We start from the raw sequence: 19,307 nt of genomic DNA, 5'->3' as shown, positions 1-19,307 counted from the left end.
CTCCCTCTCTCTCCGACATGTCTGCTCTTCTCAGAGCTTCCTCCAACATACAAATAAGGCAAGGAGGAAAACTTACATTCAGACGCAAGTAATTACAAAGTTAGTGTCAAGGGCCAACGCCATACAGTCCCTTTCCCAGGAACTTTAAAGGCTTTAGCAGCGCTGTAATTAAAAGTGTCATATTTCTGTCGTCTCTCGTGCAAAAATATAATGACACAGCTACAGCAAATGGGAAATTATAGATCTGAAATTTTATTGTATTCTGCTTAATCACAGACTTTAAATAAAGGCGTCCTTAAAAGTGGCTCGTACATTGTGGACAGAGGACGGAAAGTGATAAATAAAGTTCTCATAATAAGCCACAGCGTCATGTAGAAGAACACTGAACGGCTGAATCAGTATGTGGTTTAATAAAGTCAGAATGACTATAAGCAAAAGAACCAGAGGGTCTGCAATATTCACAACCAAACAAATACACACAGCAGTGGAAATAATGTAACAATAATATAACAGTAGCTATATAAACATACATACACACACACACACACACACACACGCACAAATATAGACACATATGTGGCCAAAACAGGTGTTTCAACCACACTCACTGCTAACAGGTGTAAAAAACAGGTCAGTTCATGGAATTTCTGCCCCACTAGATTTGCCCTGGTCAACTTTATGTGCTATTATTGTGGAATTAAACCATCTAGAACCAACAACAGCTCAGTCATGAAGCGCTAGATCAAAATCAGAGCGGAGCCGCCGATTGCTGAAGTGTGCAGTGCATAAAAACCCCCCATCCTCTGTTGCACCACTGACTACTGAGTTCCAAACTGCCTCTGGAAGAAATACCAGCACAAGAGCTGTGCGTCAGAAGCTTCACTAAATGAGTTTCAATGACTGAGCAGCCGCACACAGGCCTAAGACAAGCGTTGGCTGAGTTGGCGTAAAGCACGTCGCCACTGAACTCTGAGGCAGCAGAAACAAATACTCTGGAGTGATGAATCATGCTTAACTAGTCTGTGATGGCGTATGTGAGGAGAACCCTACCAACTGGAATGCAGAGTGCCAACAGCAAAGTTTGGTGGAGGAGGGATAACGGTCTGGGGCTGGTTTTCAGGGTCTGAGAGTTCCAGTGAAGGGTGATGCTAATACTAAAGCATACAAAGATATTTTAGACACTTAACTTTGTGGCAACAGTTTGGGGAAGGTCATTTCCTGCTTCAGCATGACTGCCCCTGTGCACAAAGCAACGTCCATAAAGACATGGTTTGATGAGCTTGGTGTGGAGGAACTCCAGAGGCCTGAAAAGAGTCCTGACCTCAACCCCAATAAACACCTTTGGAATTAACCGGAACACTGACAGTGAGCCAGGCCTTCTCATCCAACATCAGTGTCTGATCTCACAAATGTTCTTTTGATTGAATGGGCCCAACTTCATTCAATATTTCCATGGTTTTGGAACAGGATGTCATAGGTGTGAGGGTCAGGTGTCCACATACTTTTGGTCAAACACACAGTGGGGTGCAAACGGCAGAATTGGCCTTTTCTTTTATTTGGAAATACAGAATGTTTTAAATTTTGTTAAGTTATGACAAGAAAAAAAAAAATCCCCTCCATCGAAGCATGTGTTCAGACGACTCTCAGGTGAATTTAATCTACTCTGAGGTTTCAGCGCAAATGTGTGTGGTACACGTCGAATTCACGTAAATGTTTCAAAGATTCTACTTTTCACTCAGATTCTTATGCTAATAATATCCTTTGTAATAAATTAAATAAGAATGCAACAAAGATGCATTTCAGCTGGTGGTCTTAAGCCTCTTGGACCCCAGCGTGTATAAATTCCTTGTACATGTAGTATCTGACAGATAAACATTCCCATTCTGAAACAGACCTGCAGGCGAATTCCACTGAATTAAAAAAATCTGCATAGCTCCTTCACTGAGATGTAAACAAAGTTGTTCAGAGTGGTTTGATTTAAAATGGCTCATTGCAGAGAAACATACTGATTCTTTTTGATTAATATATTTACAATGGTGGTGATAGGAAACAAAAGACACAATGTCTACAATGCAAACGTAGCCATTTTATTTAGAACCCAAAATGACCAGTGGACCTACACAAGCCTTTTGAGTTTCTATATGTAATGTTGATAATGTTGGTAAAATAGGGGTGAAACTGAGAAATATAAGGGACTACTGTGCCTTACAACAACCTGCATGTACCCCTCCACAAATTACATTTTAAGCTAAAAGCTTTTCAAAAAAACAAGAATCAAGTAAACAAGAATCAAGTATCAAGAAGAGTATGTGTAACAATCTTGTGAAATAACTCTATGAAGTAGCTTGACAATGAACAATTCATTGTGTATTGTAATAACTGTGTTAAAATCATTACGGACTTACTAATTGTGATCATGCTGACTAATATTTAAGTGCTAAGTAGCTAATAATATCTACATTACGTAGTAATGACTTGACACATACGTGGGGAAAACCCAAATGCCTAAAATTGCTCGACAGCTGCAGCATCATCAGCCGGAACACATGATTTCTAATGTATACCTTCTGCTTCTGATTCTTAAGAAAAGTGTATATTAGAGACTAATACATGGAAGAGTGATGTCCTGATTAGATGAGGACAGTGGGCACAGACGGTACCAGTGGTTACTATGCAGGGGTGACTCAGGCAGAAGCAGAGGAGCCACTGTTCTTTGACTCATCCCCAGGACCTTCTCCTGTTGATCGTTTTTGACTCACATGACAAATCTAATTGTGTTTTCCCACAGGGATACGACCATTCTATTAAAATGTCACATGTTGCAGGCCAGGCACTGGCCAGAAATCTGCAGTCAGCAGAAAGGCACATGCAGCAGAGACAGCTCCTTCAGCAAGTTTAAGACTACTTCTGACAACTTTCCCCAGTTCACTTATACAGTGTAGCACGACTATTATCTTGTACTACATCAGCAGGTAGCTTTCATTCCAACAAGATCTTGTTGATGTTAATTACAACAGCTTTAAACCTGCAAAAGTCTAAAGGAGTTTATGAAGTTTTGCAAAAAAAAGATCATAAACTTGACAGTGGTGGATACTCGTGAATAGGCCTGCCACAATTAATAAACATTATTTGAGGTAACTGCAATTATTCAGGTTGATACCAATTATTTTATACATATTTTATAGATATGTTTAAGTTGCAATACACAGAATGTGAATTAAGTGTTTTTCTCCACAGAGTTGACGCCAATTTTTTTACATTTTAGTTTAGGCATTTGGCAGACGCTCCTATCTAGAGCACTCACAGTTCAATCGTGTTGTGTTGCAAATGTAGCGTTAAGAGTCTCATCCAAGGACTCTTTTGGTATGGCATGGTATGCTTGCCCAGGTGGGGAATTGTCCCCCAGTCTGCCATGTGGAGGGCAGAGCTGTTACTCACTATGTTTTACCACCATGAGTTACAGCGTGCATGTAAATAAAAGAAAGCAGAAAACGCATATTGCCAAAGAGAAACAAATACGTAGTGTACATAATGCAAAGAGACTTAATTCCAAGCAATTCTGGAGCGTTTCTATTGGTCCATTCATCATGAAATTTTCACATAGTGTAGCTGCAGCTGCTGTGCAAACGATGTAGAAAAAAGAAAAAAAAATTGACACCCTTTTTTCTTTTTTTGACAGCAACGATACTTTGAGACACTTGATGGGTCATACGGAAACAGCAAATATTTGAGCTTGAGCTTTTCAGTCGTCAGTTGCTAGTAGGATGCAAAAATCTGCTAATAAGGCCACTTCAGGCTTTTCTTTAATAGTGGAAAATAATAGCTATTCAGTGAAACAGTGATTTTATGTTTTAACAGGACTGTAAAGCGTGACAATTTTGCTTGTGTTTGTAAGTAATGTATATTTTATTACACTTCGATGCTATGAAATATACGTGCCTTGAAGTGAGCGTATTGCCAAGGATGCATTGTAAAGGACAGGATTGAGAAGTAAGATATAGCCAACAGTAGGCCAACAACCCTAGCTGATGTCAGCTAGGTCCAGAAAGAATGAAAAGTTAACTCTCTAACAATTTTTCCTGTGAAATTTGTGTGCTACCTTTTTTGGGGGGGCGGGGGGAACCCAATCCTAAATAAAGAGTCTATAGCCATTCATCTATGTTCACTTGAAGTCTCTCTCTTTATGCTAAAAACATTTGCATTTCTGTTTACACACATTTCAAATGAAGGAGTACAGACCGCACAAACAACCAAAAGGTCAAGACCTTCCTAGAAGTCAAAGAATGTAGGTCAGTATACAGTGGTGGCATTTAAAGCTCTAGAAAAACAACATTTGAGGCTACATAACATTATTACAAAAGGCCTGCTCTAAATCGTCAGTGCTACTGTTCAACTGCTCGTTCCTATGTGAAATGTCAATAATTGTCAGATATTAAATGGGGTTTTTGCCAGGATAAGGACAGCTAAAGAAAAACTAAAAAGAAGGTGCTAAAATGAAGCCATTCCTTTCTTCCACAGATTTGTTAATTTATCATAATTAACGAAATGCTTTTAAAAGGCTGGATTTCTTGATGCGAACTATGTCAACAGACAAAAACATCCAGCATCTGAACAGAGACCAAGCACCGATTATAAATGAAAATTGTGTTTATGAAGGAAAAAAAAAATAGAAATGGGCTTTTCATGTGGGGAGATGTCCGGCCATAAATCTGCTGAATTTGGCCCCTGGGGAACCGGCTCCAGTGATCTGGTCCAGCAGCACACAGAAGACCAAAACCACAGAATAATGAAATCTGGGCTTCACTCATCTCTATCTACTCATCCTTTTCAAAGAGCAGCACCAAAAAAAAGTCATCAAAAGTAAAAAAAGAGAACAGTTTACCATTCTGGAAAATATGAAAGAGTCCAAATATTTCAGCATCAGAGAGTCAGAAGAAAGATGTGGGGTTTTGTAGACACGCCATTTCACAGTTCAAACGGGAAACTACTGAGAATTCTGGTTAGTGTCATCCCTTAGTCATGCCATGAGCATTTCATACCAGTAAACAAACACGGGGTTCAAGAGGGGATTCTACAAAAAAAAGAGAAATGCACGCAAAAGGCGCCTGAAGGGGGAAAGCCTGGCGACGGAGGAAAGCTTTTACAGGAAAAAGCAGAGTGATTCACCTCCAATCAGTAATGTGTAATGAGTCAAAAAGAGCGACCTGCGCTAAAACAAGAGGCCCAAGCAAGCCCAGGGCCGTAAACTCATTTTCTGAAGCTGGCATCCACGGCAGAGCTCAAAAAGTGCTCCGAGCACGCACGATAAATCTGACGTGAAATCATAATCATAAAAGCAATTAGCTGACCCTGCGCCACTCGTCCTTGGACATGACAGTGAGAATTCATACAGAGTCCTCCAAGGATGCTACAGCGCGGGGGGAGGGAGCGCAACACAGCAACAATAAAGCAGCAGGCCCTTCCTGTGTCATTAACCACAAACTCCAACAGCTCAGGACGTGCAAGTGCCACTCTCCACAACACATCATTACACTGAGCTCCCTCCTCTCTTCGGTCAACAAGCACTCGCCCCGACATCTGTCTTAAATACGAACCTTTCCACAGACCGTCTCCTGTTAAGGACATAGCACGTTCAAAAATGACTGTCTTGCACTGCCTACTTCAACAAAGGAAGAAAAACTTTAACAGTGGAGCTTCAGAACTTGCAATAATGTTTTGTGGCCAGGGCGATACAGCGAAAAATCACAAATTTTCAAGATACTTTTATGGTACATGACGTATCATAATACTTCAGTTTTCTGAGACAGAATGGACAAAACATACCAGCAAAAACAGCAGTGTGACATTTTAAAAAGGCTATTAAAAACAGACAGCAATAATTTGTTTTTAAATTCAGCATCTGCGAATAAAAAAGGGTTTTAGAGGCAACATGAGGAAAAATAATCCGACAATGAATGAATAAAATAAAAATGGCTTCAGTTTAAGAACTGGTTGTTGTTTCTATGTATAATTTGTCTAAATCTGTCATTTTTATAATAAATGCAGTTGCTCAGTGCTGACAATTAGAGGTGGGTGACATGGCAAAAACAATATCACAGTACTGTAACACACTTTCATAATACACAATATGCACCACAGTACAATAGTGTTTCTGAGGTTTCAGACAAAACCACTGGTAGTGGCACATTTTAAAAAACACTATCAAAAACTACACAATCATTTTATTCTGTGTTTCACATTCAGCTCTGCACTAAATACACGAACAGGACCAATTTTGCTCTCGTTCAAATAAAACATGTAACTGTTCAGTGCAATTGTTCAGAAAACGCACTGCAACATTTTATCACAATCACACTAAAATATCATCATATTGCCCAGTCCTACTGACAACCATGATATTCTCAGAAAGGCATATTGTGATGTAATTTATAACAAAAACAAAAAATATTTCCACCCCTAATTATCATCAGACAAATTCTCATTTTTTTCACAAATTAATAAATCAACCTTTATAACAATTAAAACCAGACACATTTTAATTTTGTCTCATTTCGCTGCCCAAGAAGCTGAGCTGAACTTCTCACAGCCTCATAGTGACCATCTTCCTCAATAATCCTGAAATATCTAGGAGGTTTGAGCCCCCATGCCAACCATAACTGCCCTTTTACTGCAGACTGCTCCAATAATGGATTACAATCACAATTAGAGAAAGTAATGAAGAAAAGGGCAGAAAAAAAGCAAAAAAAAAGCTCCAAATTGCTGCAAAGCTTCACCAAAGGAGCAATGTGTTAGTGCTTTAGATCTATTACCAGTTACCACCTCTGTAATTCTGAACTCATTTGCGACTTCATCATCAGAATCCGCCGAACTGAGCTACCACTGCTCTGCCCACAAATGCATTATTTTATAGCAACAGTTGCTTTACAGAATACCGGCAAAAACACACCTAGGCCAGAGTTTATCTTCACTTTATAACACTGAGTTTCCAGTCTAAAATGCTATGTTACAAAGCTGGACTACGTTGTTAGCTAAATTGCAGGCAAACAGAAACGGCATTCTATAAATTATGGCACTGACTGGCCCAAAGTTTCAAAACAAGCAAGATCACTGAACAACTCACTCCAGCATGTTCATTAGCAACAACACTGATACAGTCATCATATTTCTTCATTCAAATTTTATTACAAAGGTCATGAAAATATCAAATGGTGAACCCAGCACAACACAGAAAATCTAATCCAATCGTAGGCTGAGGCCTCATTATACCTCTTGCCACCATTGTTATCTTTCTATGTTAACACTTCCTTGCCGTCAGTTGAGATGGGATAGCACACCACTGTTATAACAGAGGCATCAAAACTTTTGGTGACCTGTATAAAGAGGGTGTGCTTATGTCCTCCAAACAACTGCAGCTATGAAATCCCTCCTTCCTGCCAAACATTTTATTTTAAATACCCGCAGGTGCAACATTACATCCGTACACAGCAAGGTGTCCGAGTATCGCCTGACCTCTCTCTTCCTCTAGATGACATGATAAAACACAAACTTCGCCTCTTATGTTTATGAAAAGCTATGTGAATCTGTAGAAGGTGCAGCCTCTACTGTTACATTTAAGAGGAAAAGGGACTTTTGGAGCGCATAACTGAAGATGAAGTGTGAGGGAGAATTTGGGAAAATGCACAAATCTTCTCCTTCCATAGCTGCCATAAGTTAAATTAGTTTAATGTCATTCATCGGATATACTTCACTCCTGAAAGGTCATATCAAATGAACAATAATTGCTCAATGTATTGTCCCAGATGTAAAGTGGGGACTGGAACATTGTTACATATGCCGTGGTCTTGCCTTGACCTGGAGCGATACTGGAAGGCAGTTTTAGGCGTTATTTTAGAGGTCACCAAAGTGAATACACTGCCATTACCAAGTCTTACCTTGCTAGGAGATGAATCTGTGTTATAAGAAAAGAGGGGTAAACCTTAGATTTATTAAGATAGCACTCCCTGCTGCCAAAAATGTATTACCATTAAGTGGAAACCCCCTAGCCTTTCTATGTGGATAAAAGAAGTCTTTTCCTACATCCCTCTGGAGAAAATACTATTTAATTTAAAGACAAAAAACCATCTGGTTGAGAAATACTGGGGAGATTTTCCTGTATACTTAAAATCCAGAACAACAAGCCTGTGTGTTATTTGACATCCTCAATTAGGTAACTGTATTGGATTGTATTTATTGCTCTAAGTGATTCATTTACTTGTACACTAAATCTACTTTTTATAAATGTATTTATTTATTTTCTTATTTATTTCTTTTCTGTAAGCACTGCTGGGGTATGACTCAGGGATGGGGGGGTGGATCGTTGTGGGTGATGCAGTTAGAGTTTGAATCATTCTGATGCACCTATGTTACGCAACTTTGATATAATGGTTAAAAAAAAAACAAAAAAAAAAAACAATAAACCTGACATGTTTCGTTCAGTGAAAATAAACCAACACACCCTCTACAAAGAACACACATTTGCACATTTTAGTGCACCATCACTGGTATTTTGCTAAATTTAACATAATATGGAAAACTACTGGCCTGTGAAAGTGGTACATTTTGTATTTTATGGTTTACTTTTTTCACCAAACGTCAAACTCAGCAGATAAACAGAATGTGTGCACTAAAATTTGTAGAAAAAAAGGAAAAAATATAAAAAAAAATAACTTTGTTCTCTGCAGAGGATGTGTTGACTTATTTTCACTTAGAAAAATCACTGAAACATGTAACTTTGTGTATATGACTGTAATTTAAAATTAAAAGCACAATTGAAATGTACAAATTTTGACAAAAACTTGAGTTGTGCACTAAAGTTTCTCATTAGACCGAATGGGATTTTTGCCAGCATTACATGAAACTTGTCCAACCCGGCAACAGTCACAGCAAAAAAACACATTTGTGGGCAGAGCATGTACACATCAGTCAAAATCAAACAAATAAAAATGCTTTCCCCCAACACAGTCCAGCAACAAAAAGGGGCTGCCGCCAGCTTTATCCTGAGCACTGCCTCCTGCCTGGAACTACTGTGTTCCACAAGTCCCCACTGAACTGGAAGCTCATTTTCAAAACCAACATATGAGCAACAGATGTCTACCATAACCAGAGGGCAAAGGGTGACAGCAAAGTGGGAGGAACAGGGAGAAATGAGGAGAAACAAAATGAGATAAGTAAAAAAGATGGCAAGAGAAAGAGTGAGAAGCCACCAATCCACCCTGCCCTGAGGCCAGTGCCACTGGCTGTAATGTTAATGTTGGCATCTTGTCAGGCTGCCCCCGATTCCTGGGCTTTGTGGGTTTTTTCCCCCCCCAACATGGTGGTGATAGCAGAGGGGCTCCGGAAATTCGGAGACTGCTGAGCCAAAACAGATCACTTCAAAGCGCCTTATTTAACGCTCACTAAATTTTTCATCACAGTCGCTTAATATCCTGGGGAAGGGGAGCTTTTGAAGTCGCAGCGAGACCGGCATGTTCTTCTGACAACTTTTCCTTTTTTTCACTCCTCCTTTTTTACCTCCTCCCTCGGCTTCTGCATCCCTGGCTCTTTCAACAGGAGGCCAGTGATATTTGGGGCACACAGAGCAACCCCAGCGGGCAGGGCAAAGCCTGGAAGTCCGCACAACACAGCCCTGCAGCATAACCACACACTATAGCCACGCAGTATGGTCATCACCACACTGGAGTAAACACAGCTGAACCTGCCACAGGCAGAAACACATTATCTACAGCACATTATTAACAACAAGATTAATCTGAGTCTCTTAAAGAACTCTGTATGTGTGAAAATTCAAGGGATATACAGATAAAACAATCAATTTTACCCTAAAAAAACCATCCAAAATAATGTAGATTAGATTATTAGGGGCACAAATCTGGCCTCACAGACCCAACTTCAATACGACTTTTTAGAAAACAATTCAGTGCATCCTGAAATCTTAAATTTCACCACAATTCAATTTGATTATTTTTTGGAATGCAGAGACACTGAATATTTTACACTTGCATTGCAGTTGAGGTCAATGCAGATAGACTGAGATTGGATCAACTAGATGCTTTAGCATTTCAAAGAAACCTTTAATTCTGTAGGGTTACAAGAGCATCAGTGCGCCCATAATCCTACAGTTTTATTTTTTGTCCTTAGAGGTTCACTTTTTGCGATGTATGTAGCAAAAACGGTCACAATTTTTCAACCTCGCTTCATCGTTTTCAATTAAACAGGCTTTTCTATCATTGTGCCTTTAAGACTGACATATGTACATCAGCTCTGTTCTGATTGGCTGGCATGTGCAGTGTCAGTCAAGAAGCAAGCCAGGCCTTCATATAACTTCAGTGTGAATGGGTGGGGCTAAACTGCTGTAGGCTGAATGGGTGACAACACAAAAACAATGAACTCAGAATTTGCTGTTTTTGCAGCTTAGTTTCCGTATATTGACTCCATGGACTAAAGAGAGAACAGTACAAACAAAAAGTGAGGAAAATTTAGTCGCTATAAAAAGGGCACACTTTGCATAACGTGACATCTGCTAGAGTTTCAACATTGCGTTGATTCAATGCTAACACACAGCTCACGGCTTTTTATACAAAAAGCCTTAAGCCTTATACAAAAACTTTAAGCCTGCCTTATTTGAATACTCAAATAGATTATATAAAAAAAATAAATAAAAAAAAAGCACTGCGATGAGTTGAGTTTATCCAATGCCACTACATTTTTCTAAATATTTATCTGTTGATAGTGATGATTCCAATATCTTTGTGCATCATGAATTATGTTGGTAAGATTCATTTTTACACAGCATACATAAATGAACTATTTACACAGTAATGGAATACGGACAATAAAACACAATAGATCAATAATCCATTTTTATGTTGTGTTTTATATTCCACTTTTATGTTTGAAAATAGCCCAAGAATTTTAGTTTATTCAAAAGAGTGTATGCATTATCAAATAATATCAGTCAATTTTAACGTTCCACAACTAGTGCAGCTGAATCGACACCTTCAGATTGAAGCATGATGATACACTGATACATTTTTCCACCCCTAATTATTTAGAGATATTCAAACAACAGATGTATGGTATGTCAAAGATTTTCACAGACGTAAAAACTGCAAAGAGGAAATACATGGGGAGAGAGAGAGAGAGAGAGAGAGAGAGAAGGAGATGAACTACAGTGATCGAGCTGGTGAGTTGGGTGGGGATGCCAATAGCCCCCGGAGGCGAGCTTCATTCAGGCTTGAACGGGACTGGTGTTGGGTTTGACTGACAGCCCAGAGCGGAGCGCAGGTCCAAACCTGCTACGGCTCAGACGGACGGGGCCGCCTGCCACTGAGGAGTGAGGGCCGCCCATCCGGCGAGGTGAGTCAGAACCTGTTAGCATGAGTGCTGTCCCCAGCCTGACACCCCGGCACACCCGCCCAGAGCCTGCCTCCGACTCCCTCCAACCCTGCCACCAGTCCCCTTCCTCTCATCCACATCAAATCCTTTCAGACACAGATTTCAATTATTCACCTCATCCAAATAATGCCTTGTGACATGAATTATCCAGCACTGTAATAATCCACTTAACTGGGAAAGAGCAGCTCATCAAAAAGAGAAAAGGAGGGGGAAAAAGCGACTTGTCGACCGGTTAGGAGACCAAGGAGCCTTAATAATCCACATTTTTTCCGCTTTTGAGGAGAGCGCTTTGAGTTTGGTTTGCTATCATATATGCCGTGAAATCACATTAAACAAAAAGGAACAATTCAGAAACTAATCATCCAGAGGTTACAAACATGCCACAGGCAAGTATGTCAGTGACAATGAAAACACAGGGACGACGAGCTCGATTCTAGGCTTTACAATTACGCACAAAACAGTAAATAGGCTTAAGCATACTAATGTCTGAGGCCAGGCAAGAATAGTGGAAATGACTAGAAAAGGCTCATTAAGAAAAAAATGAAATAATAAGATCCCATTACCATTTTGTCAAGTTTTGAATGTATATAAACATTATACCAATGCGGTTTTACTTGCCATGTTAAAACAGATATAAGATAAAAACCCTGACTGCTTATTACATGTTACAAAACATCAATGTGACAACATTTTAATATAGTGGCCTCCTGTTTGCCTTTGTAGGAACATACTGTTTACTTAATGACAGTCTGGGGTTTTCTGCAGCAACTGGTATGCTCACCTGAATAATACTGTTAAGAAGCTGAGCTGTAAACAAAGAGGACCAAAACATCTCAAACTATCAACTATCGTAACTTGCAGACTTTGTGTACATTTTGCACTGTATGTAAAGTGTAATCTGTTTGTGTGATCACTGAGAACTGTAAGTGACCAATCACATATTTCATGGGAGTGTTTTATGTTTTTTGAAGGATTTAGTTGGAGTAGATTTCCAGAATAACGCCTTACCAGAGTTTCCCGCGGTGGAGCATCTCTGACAGGAGATCCACTCTGCAAAGAAAACAGTAGACTTGCATTACAACTCCACCTAGAGGCGTTCAGTACGCAACACACTCAGCTCTCTTCTTTCATAATACTGATTTTCAGCAGCTAAACATTCTGCTAACCATTCATATTGGCTGAGATAATTTTATTTCTAACACTTATTCTTATTCTATTTCTTAGACTAATTTTATATCTATAATTTAGTGGAACAGAGCTTTACAGACTGGAAGATCATAATCACAGGAAGATCATAAGTTTGATCTTGGCAACCAAATCCACAAGAACTCAGGATACACTGATTTCCATACCTGAACAAACACACACACACACACACACACACACACACACACACACACACACACACATATATAATATATAATATATATATATATATATATATATATATATATATATATATATATATATATATATACACACACACACACGCATACATACGTACATAAGATAACAATCTTTTTTTAGTCCCACAACAGGGAACTCAATAGCAAGGACTCAAGAAAAGGAAAAGAAGTAAAAAGAACAGAATTAACAAGCAAGTAATTAACTTTGCTAATTACTTAACAAGGTTTTTACAGTACAAGAGTTCATTCCAAAACATGCTATATCTCTTTCAGGAAATGTTTTGTTAGGGGGCTTTTATTTTGACATGTTGCAGGGCTGTGTAGAGAAACACAGGGTACATTCATTTTTGGAAAGAAACACTCGGTATCTGCTTCAACAAGTAAGTTTACCTGTAATGTGATCAATTATCACTTTAACCTGTGTGGAGTGTTTTCTACTAATAAAAAGCCAAAGTGAGACTTTGATGTATGTGGTGTTTTAGAACTACATGCTTCTATTTTATTAAAAACAGTATCAATCATGGATCAGTCACATCTGGCGAATACGTTCAATAAGGTCAGTATTGATCCTGATACCGTTCCAGTGTTTCGCATCAGTCCAATTATTATGAAAGAAAGGCACATTTTCAGCAATACTTGTATCAAACCGACAGAGCGGGTTGTTATCTCCGACAATTTTACTGGTCAACAGATACATCGGTCAGGCTCTGATTCAGTGCCTTTATTGCCAGCTTTTATAGAATTTCACTTTCCTCAGACCTTTCCAACATCGTTAGAGATGATCAAAAAAAGGAGAGGCTGGCTGCGAAAGATCAGCCGCCTATTCAAAACTGGACACAGGATGTAGTGAGCTACCACACTACTGTTATTGGGTTAACAACAAAATGGAACAACGATAATTTGTTCATTGTTTCCGTTGTGAGTGATCCATGTCTGTTCAAAGGGCTTAATCAGGTAATAAAATCCCAGCCACTGCCAAAAAACAGTACAGCAGACATCCAAATAACATCTCAGGACAGTAAATCTCAGGTGAACTGATTAGGCTTTTCCTAATGCCCCCTCGTCATGTTGCTGTCTTCTCTGCTCATAACACACTCCGTGCTTTGCAGGCCTCCAGCCTTAGCCTGCATTCAGATATCATGACACACTGCGTCCGTTATAGGCCATTCATGTTACTCACTCTCTGTCCTTGATGGTCACTGTCAGCAAGTTGTCCTTAGAAATTGTGCTTTTTACTCTAATATCACAAGGGCATGATTATTATACATTATTCACTGTTTATTCTGTGCCACTTTAGAATAAGACAACCTTTATAAAGCGTTTATGAATGGTTTAAATTTTTTAATGGTTGTTACATCATAAACACCTTAAAAGTCATTAATAAGCTGTTATACCACATTAATAAAAAGTTAGCTGTTATATCTGATGAATACGAATATGTATTGAAGCTGACTGGTTTAATGCTGACTGATGACGTCTCTACTGCCCTTTTTATCTGTCTGTTTTAATTGCTTATTAATGATTTTAAGCTATTTGTTGACCTAATTATTTACTGACCTAATTAATAACCATTAATAAACTCATTTTGAACCATGATGTTCATAAATACTTCATAAGAATATTTTTATTTTAAAGTGGTACCGTTTATTGTACTGTTTATATGGTTATGTATTATTATTATTACTACTACATGATATGGGTACGCTCATGGACTGAAAAAGTGATGGACTTAATAAACATGCACATAATTAACACATCAATAAAATATCTTACAACTAGGGATGTAAACTTGTTTTGACCAATAACTGACTGTTATTAGTTGGTGATTAATTGTTAGCAGATAAGCCTAAAATCCCAGATCCGACCCATTAAAACATCAAACAGCACTGAGTTTTACATAAACAAGGCTTTAGGCTTTACTGAACAAAAAAACATAACATTCAGCTTAACTTAACAGATACGACAGCAATGTAATGTAGTCTACTCCACGTTAACAAACGTATATGGCCTGAGCAGGGCTAGACTGAAGTTCATGAGCATAGATTAAAAAGCAATCAAATCAACATAAAGTCATCTCACAGCTTTATGCTATTTTGTTATGGGACTAACTACATAGGCTAACCGTCAGTTAACAAACACATCAGTAGGCTGTAAGAGTTCAAGTTTAAGAGATACAGCCACAGTGTCTCTGCCTGATTCCTCTACCATAACACAAGGTGAAAAGGACAAAGACCCTTCTACACTTTCATTCACTTGCTGGATTGCAGTCATGAACCTTAAAATCAGCCAACGCTGAAACAAAACACTCGTACAGCCTGAAAGCTGATTCTACTCCGATAGCCATCTCACCATGAAAGAGAGGCTCAACCATAATACAAATCAGCAATAGAAGAATCCACAGTGTTAAGAAAAGACAAAAAAACAAGCATCACACTCCACAGACAACTTCACGCATAAGGTACTGGAGGTCTATGTCACAATTCAGGCTAACGAGTCTGAGTGGATTTACTTAAGTCAAATAAAACCTGACATACAGTTAATTGTCTTATTGCCCAAATAGAGAAAAAAAATGTTGCAGAAAAATAAAAGTTTACCTAATCTAAAATACAAACAACACTTTTTGATCATAAAACCTTTACAAAGTCTGTTTTTGTGCACCAACTAATTTACTATTATCATTATTAAACTATACTAATTATATATAAGCAATGTTTAATCTGTTATTCTGCCCTAACATCTCAAAACCCCACAGCTTTCCAAAAAAGAGAGAATTTCTCATGGATATAGTTAAATAATTAAATCATCACTCATTAGTCAGGTAATGTAATCTATGTAGTCAGGTAATGTAATCTATCAATATGTAACACTTTAGTCTGCTTAATTCATAGGAACGCAAATCTGTGCAAAACTGTCTCAACAGTTCTCATAGTCATCCACTAATAATGCTGGATAACCATCTTAAAATATTTAAAAGAAAATTTGACCTGAGAAACAGTGCCTCAAGGCACATATTTACTGCAGAAAAACAAAAATGCATCACATACTAGTAAAATGATTAAGAAATGGTGACCCTGCCCAAAAAAAGAGAGTAAACTGTACCTCTAAAAGTTTAGTTTATTGCTGCCACCAATGGTCAAAACAACAGGAGTTTTGCTGTTGACTAGAAAACTAAGCAAACACAGTTTTCCCAATAGTTTTCCATTACTCAACAGTCATAAATGACAAAACCTTCAATGAGTATCAAAGAGAACTACTGATGACTGATCAGCATGAGACACTATAACTACAGCACTTATAACTAATGTTATTACCAAGTGTGACTTCACTACAGCATCCATATATTGGAAGAATGACTGTTCAAACAAAGTATAGACATCTAAAGCTGTCTCGCCAAAACAAACCGCTCAGTCTCTTCTGAGAGTCTCTCAGTTTTTCACACTGATGGGGTGAAAATGGAGCCATGCTATGTAGGGTATAATATGAGGCAGTTCAGGTTTTTGTACTGTTCATAGCTCAGTTGCACTGTTTTATAAGGTCACTATTTTGCAAAAGAACATGCGACTTCAGTTTTTTGCACTGGGATGCATGATATCTGAAAAATATTAGTAAAGGAACATAATTGCTCAAAAAAGCCAAGCGACAGGTTTGACAGATATTTTAAAGCGATATCTGATGATGTGTCTATTGTATTCCTGAAGAGGAGAATGTTTAGTCAATGCTGGACTGTATCGCTAAAATATCGGTCTTTTATTCATTTTACTGCATGTGTAACCCCACAGAACTAAATGTTTAATTTCTCTTTAATGCTAATCCAGGTCAATGTAGCCTCACTTTCTACATTTTACAAGTGTTTATGTATCTGTATCAGCATCTGCACACAGGTACACGAAAAACACTGCATATCAGCATCGGCCTATAGTTTCCCTATTGGTGCATCAAAACGAATCAAAATGAAGTCATAACTCAGAATTAAAAATGGCATCAAATTCATCAAAATGGCATGTTAATTAATGTGTAATAAACACAAGCAAAGGTTCATACTTATTACTACTATCATATACTGAATCCATGACAATTCAGCGGTTTGACAACGTAAATGCAGCCTGTATATGAAGATCACAGTATAAGAAAACATTAAATAAATGAATATTCACAGCACACCAAAAAGGAAGAACAGTACAGGTCTACTAAGTTAGGTGAAAGGGGGGTGAGTAGTCAAGTATACTCATTAAAAATAATCCACACTCTCAAAAAAGATGGTTCTTCAAGGGTTCTTAAGTAAAGGGCAAGGTACTAGAAGCATGCTGAAGTGGTTCTTCAGATGGACAACGTGTTTTATATGGTTCTACTTAGCACCTAAAACGTTTCACTACTGTTACTGTTGGTTTCTTCTTTCTTTTCTTTTCTGAACATGTGCTGCAGTTCTCTGTGCAGCTGACAGGACACACAGGAAAGGGTTCATCCTGTGAGTAAACATCAGCTAGCTTGCTTGCTAACGGACACTGTGGACATTGAACCAGCCACAGCGCGTTAGCTCGTTAGCTTGCTATGTTGCAGAGTCGATACACTCTGCCGGCTTTGTCTCCACCTTATGAAAAAAAAACTAAAGGCAGTTTAGTTAAATTGTTAAAAAAAATCCCTGAATTACTTTTTTAAACATGTCCGTTTTAAAGCAGTAGCCTTTCGTGGCCTGCACCTGTCAGGAACATCCAGCTAGCCGGGGTTAGGTGTGCTACAAGTCTGCTTCTTAACCGCCAGCTTGTTCGAATTTTCGCGTTCCACCTTAAATGGTGCGGCTGTTACACTCTGGCGCCTGATGCACCAAAATGTAACTACTGCACCATTTAAGGTGGAACGGAAAAATTCGAACCAGAAGCTGCCGAGTAAGATACCAACTTCAGCCTCGATGCTAAAAGTTTTTTTACACACCGTCAGAAGGACAACAAGAGTTTACAGAACACCAAGGGCGGCTAAATCACACCGCAGCCTGCAAGAGGCGCTGATAAATGAGCGCTGAAAGTCCACTGCAAGTGTCTGAACTACCTGACTCTGCTGCTCGGGCCGCTCCGAGGACGCCATCGTCTCCGGGCTGCGCTCACAGCTCCTGCTAACAAGTGGGAGATGCGGATTTTGCACCTACTGATCGAGTCTGGCACAGGCCGACGAGTCGAACCAGAGCTGAATTCGTTGTGGATAGAGACGTTTTCACTAAAGTTGAATTTCGCTGAATTCTCAAAACAAATGTCACAATTCAATCGTTGAGATAATTCAGTGTTGTTTGAAGTCAAATGTTTAATGTTTTATCTCGAGATAATGACTTTCTGGAGATTTATATAGGGTCAAAATTGGACACTCTACTGCAAGAAACACAGATGTGCCACAGCCTAAACAGATCAACAGCCTGAACAGCTGTTTTTCTTCTACCTGGCAGAAATATGAGACGTATTTTTTTTTTTGCATTTAATCGGCGATGAGGAGATGTAGGCTAACAGGCGTAGGAAATTAAAACATGAAAAGGAGAAGAGGCAAAAGAGCTTACAGACAGAAAGAAGGGGATAGTAATTATTTGTCTTTCTATAGGGTACCAAACAAGTACAAAAATAGACACAGAACAAACAAAAATTAAAAAATAAATTAAAAAGAGAACGAACACCAGGGGATATGCACAAAAAGGCTAAATAGAACATTTTTACTTACAAAAACATGACAGAAGTTGGTGTAATTATAAAATTTAGCTACAATATCATTCACTTATTATTATTTTCTCCCTTTATCCCAAATACAGACACACACACGTACGACAAAGTGAATAGTTAACCAGCGAGGTTAGTAACACTAACGTTACTTCGTATCTTCTTTACTGAATGCAGCAAAAACACGATGAGTATAGTGAAAGAATCTAAAGAGGTGGGGAAAAAGTCCGAACTCCACTTTTTCCTCCTCTGTGTTGCACTCTGTTGTGCATTTTTCCATTACTCTCCCCTGTCTTAGGCCAACGAGTAGATTCAGAGCTACTAGGAGGGGGTGTGTTCCAATCTGCGCACTTGTGTTCTACGTAGGGCGCTTAGCTACCACTCCTCCTAGCCGCCACTGCAGTGTTTAGGACCAATACACACTTAGTTACTCTTTTTATTTTATGAAGTTTTGGATTGTTGACTCATATTATGGTCTCATAGAAGAAAAATAGTGTTTAAGTGTTTACGGTCGTTACATTTTAGCGTTTACATTCCTTTTACAGCTTGTTTTTATTACCCAGCTAATGGACCTAACGATGTCTGTAACGTGTAATTAAGAAAATAATCATCAAAGTGTCCTGAGTACTGACAGACTGGCGGATTCAGACTTCTTTTTAACATGCAATACCCAGTGAACGATTCCAAACTCAAATGCGTTTAAATAATGGCAGATTGATTGGTGTGAAGCAAGTGTTCGTACTAGAATGCACTAAGTAGTTTACAAGTACAGAGA

At 38.7% G+C, this 19,307-nt stretch overlaps 1 protein-coding gene across 1 annotated transcript in view; it reads right to left on the bottom strand.

Annotated features, from left to right (window-relative positions):
* pex14 (peroxisomal biogenesis factor 14) overlaps positions 1 to 17,987 on the bottom strand; it is a 92,294-nt gene extending 74,307 nt beyond the window's left edge. The window contains exons 1-2 of the mRNA XM_036590654.1: positions 17,883 to 17,987; positions 12,442 to 12,483 (exon numbers count right to left, since the gene is read on the bottom strand). Of these exons, the coding sequence (XP_036446547.1) occupies positions 12,442 to 12,483; positions 17,883 to 17,918 (78 nt within the window). The 5' untranslated portion in view covers positions 17,919 to 17,987. The remainder of the gene's footprint in view (positions 1 to 12,441; positions 12,484 to 17,882) is intronic.
* Between the last annotated feature and the right edge of the window lie 1,320 nt (positions 17,988 to 19,307).

This window comes from Colossoma macropomum, unplaced genomic scaffold (genome assembly GCF_904425465.1).
Source record: "Colossoma macropomum unplaced genomic scaffold, Colossoma_macropomum, whole genome shotgun sequence".
Taxonomy (NCBI): domain Eukaryota; kingdom Metazoa; phylum Chordata; class Actinopteri; order Characiformes; family Serrasalmidae; genus Colossoma; species Colossoma macropomum.
The sequence above is the reverse complement of the archived record's forward strand: the minus strand, read 5'-3'. Positions and strand labels throughout refer to the sequence as shown.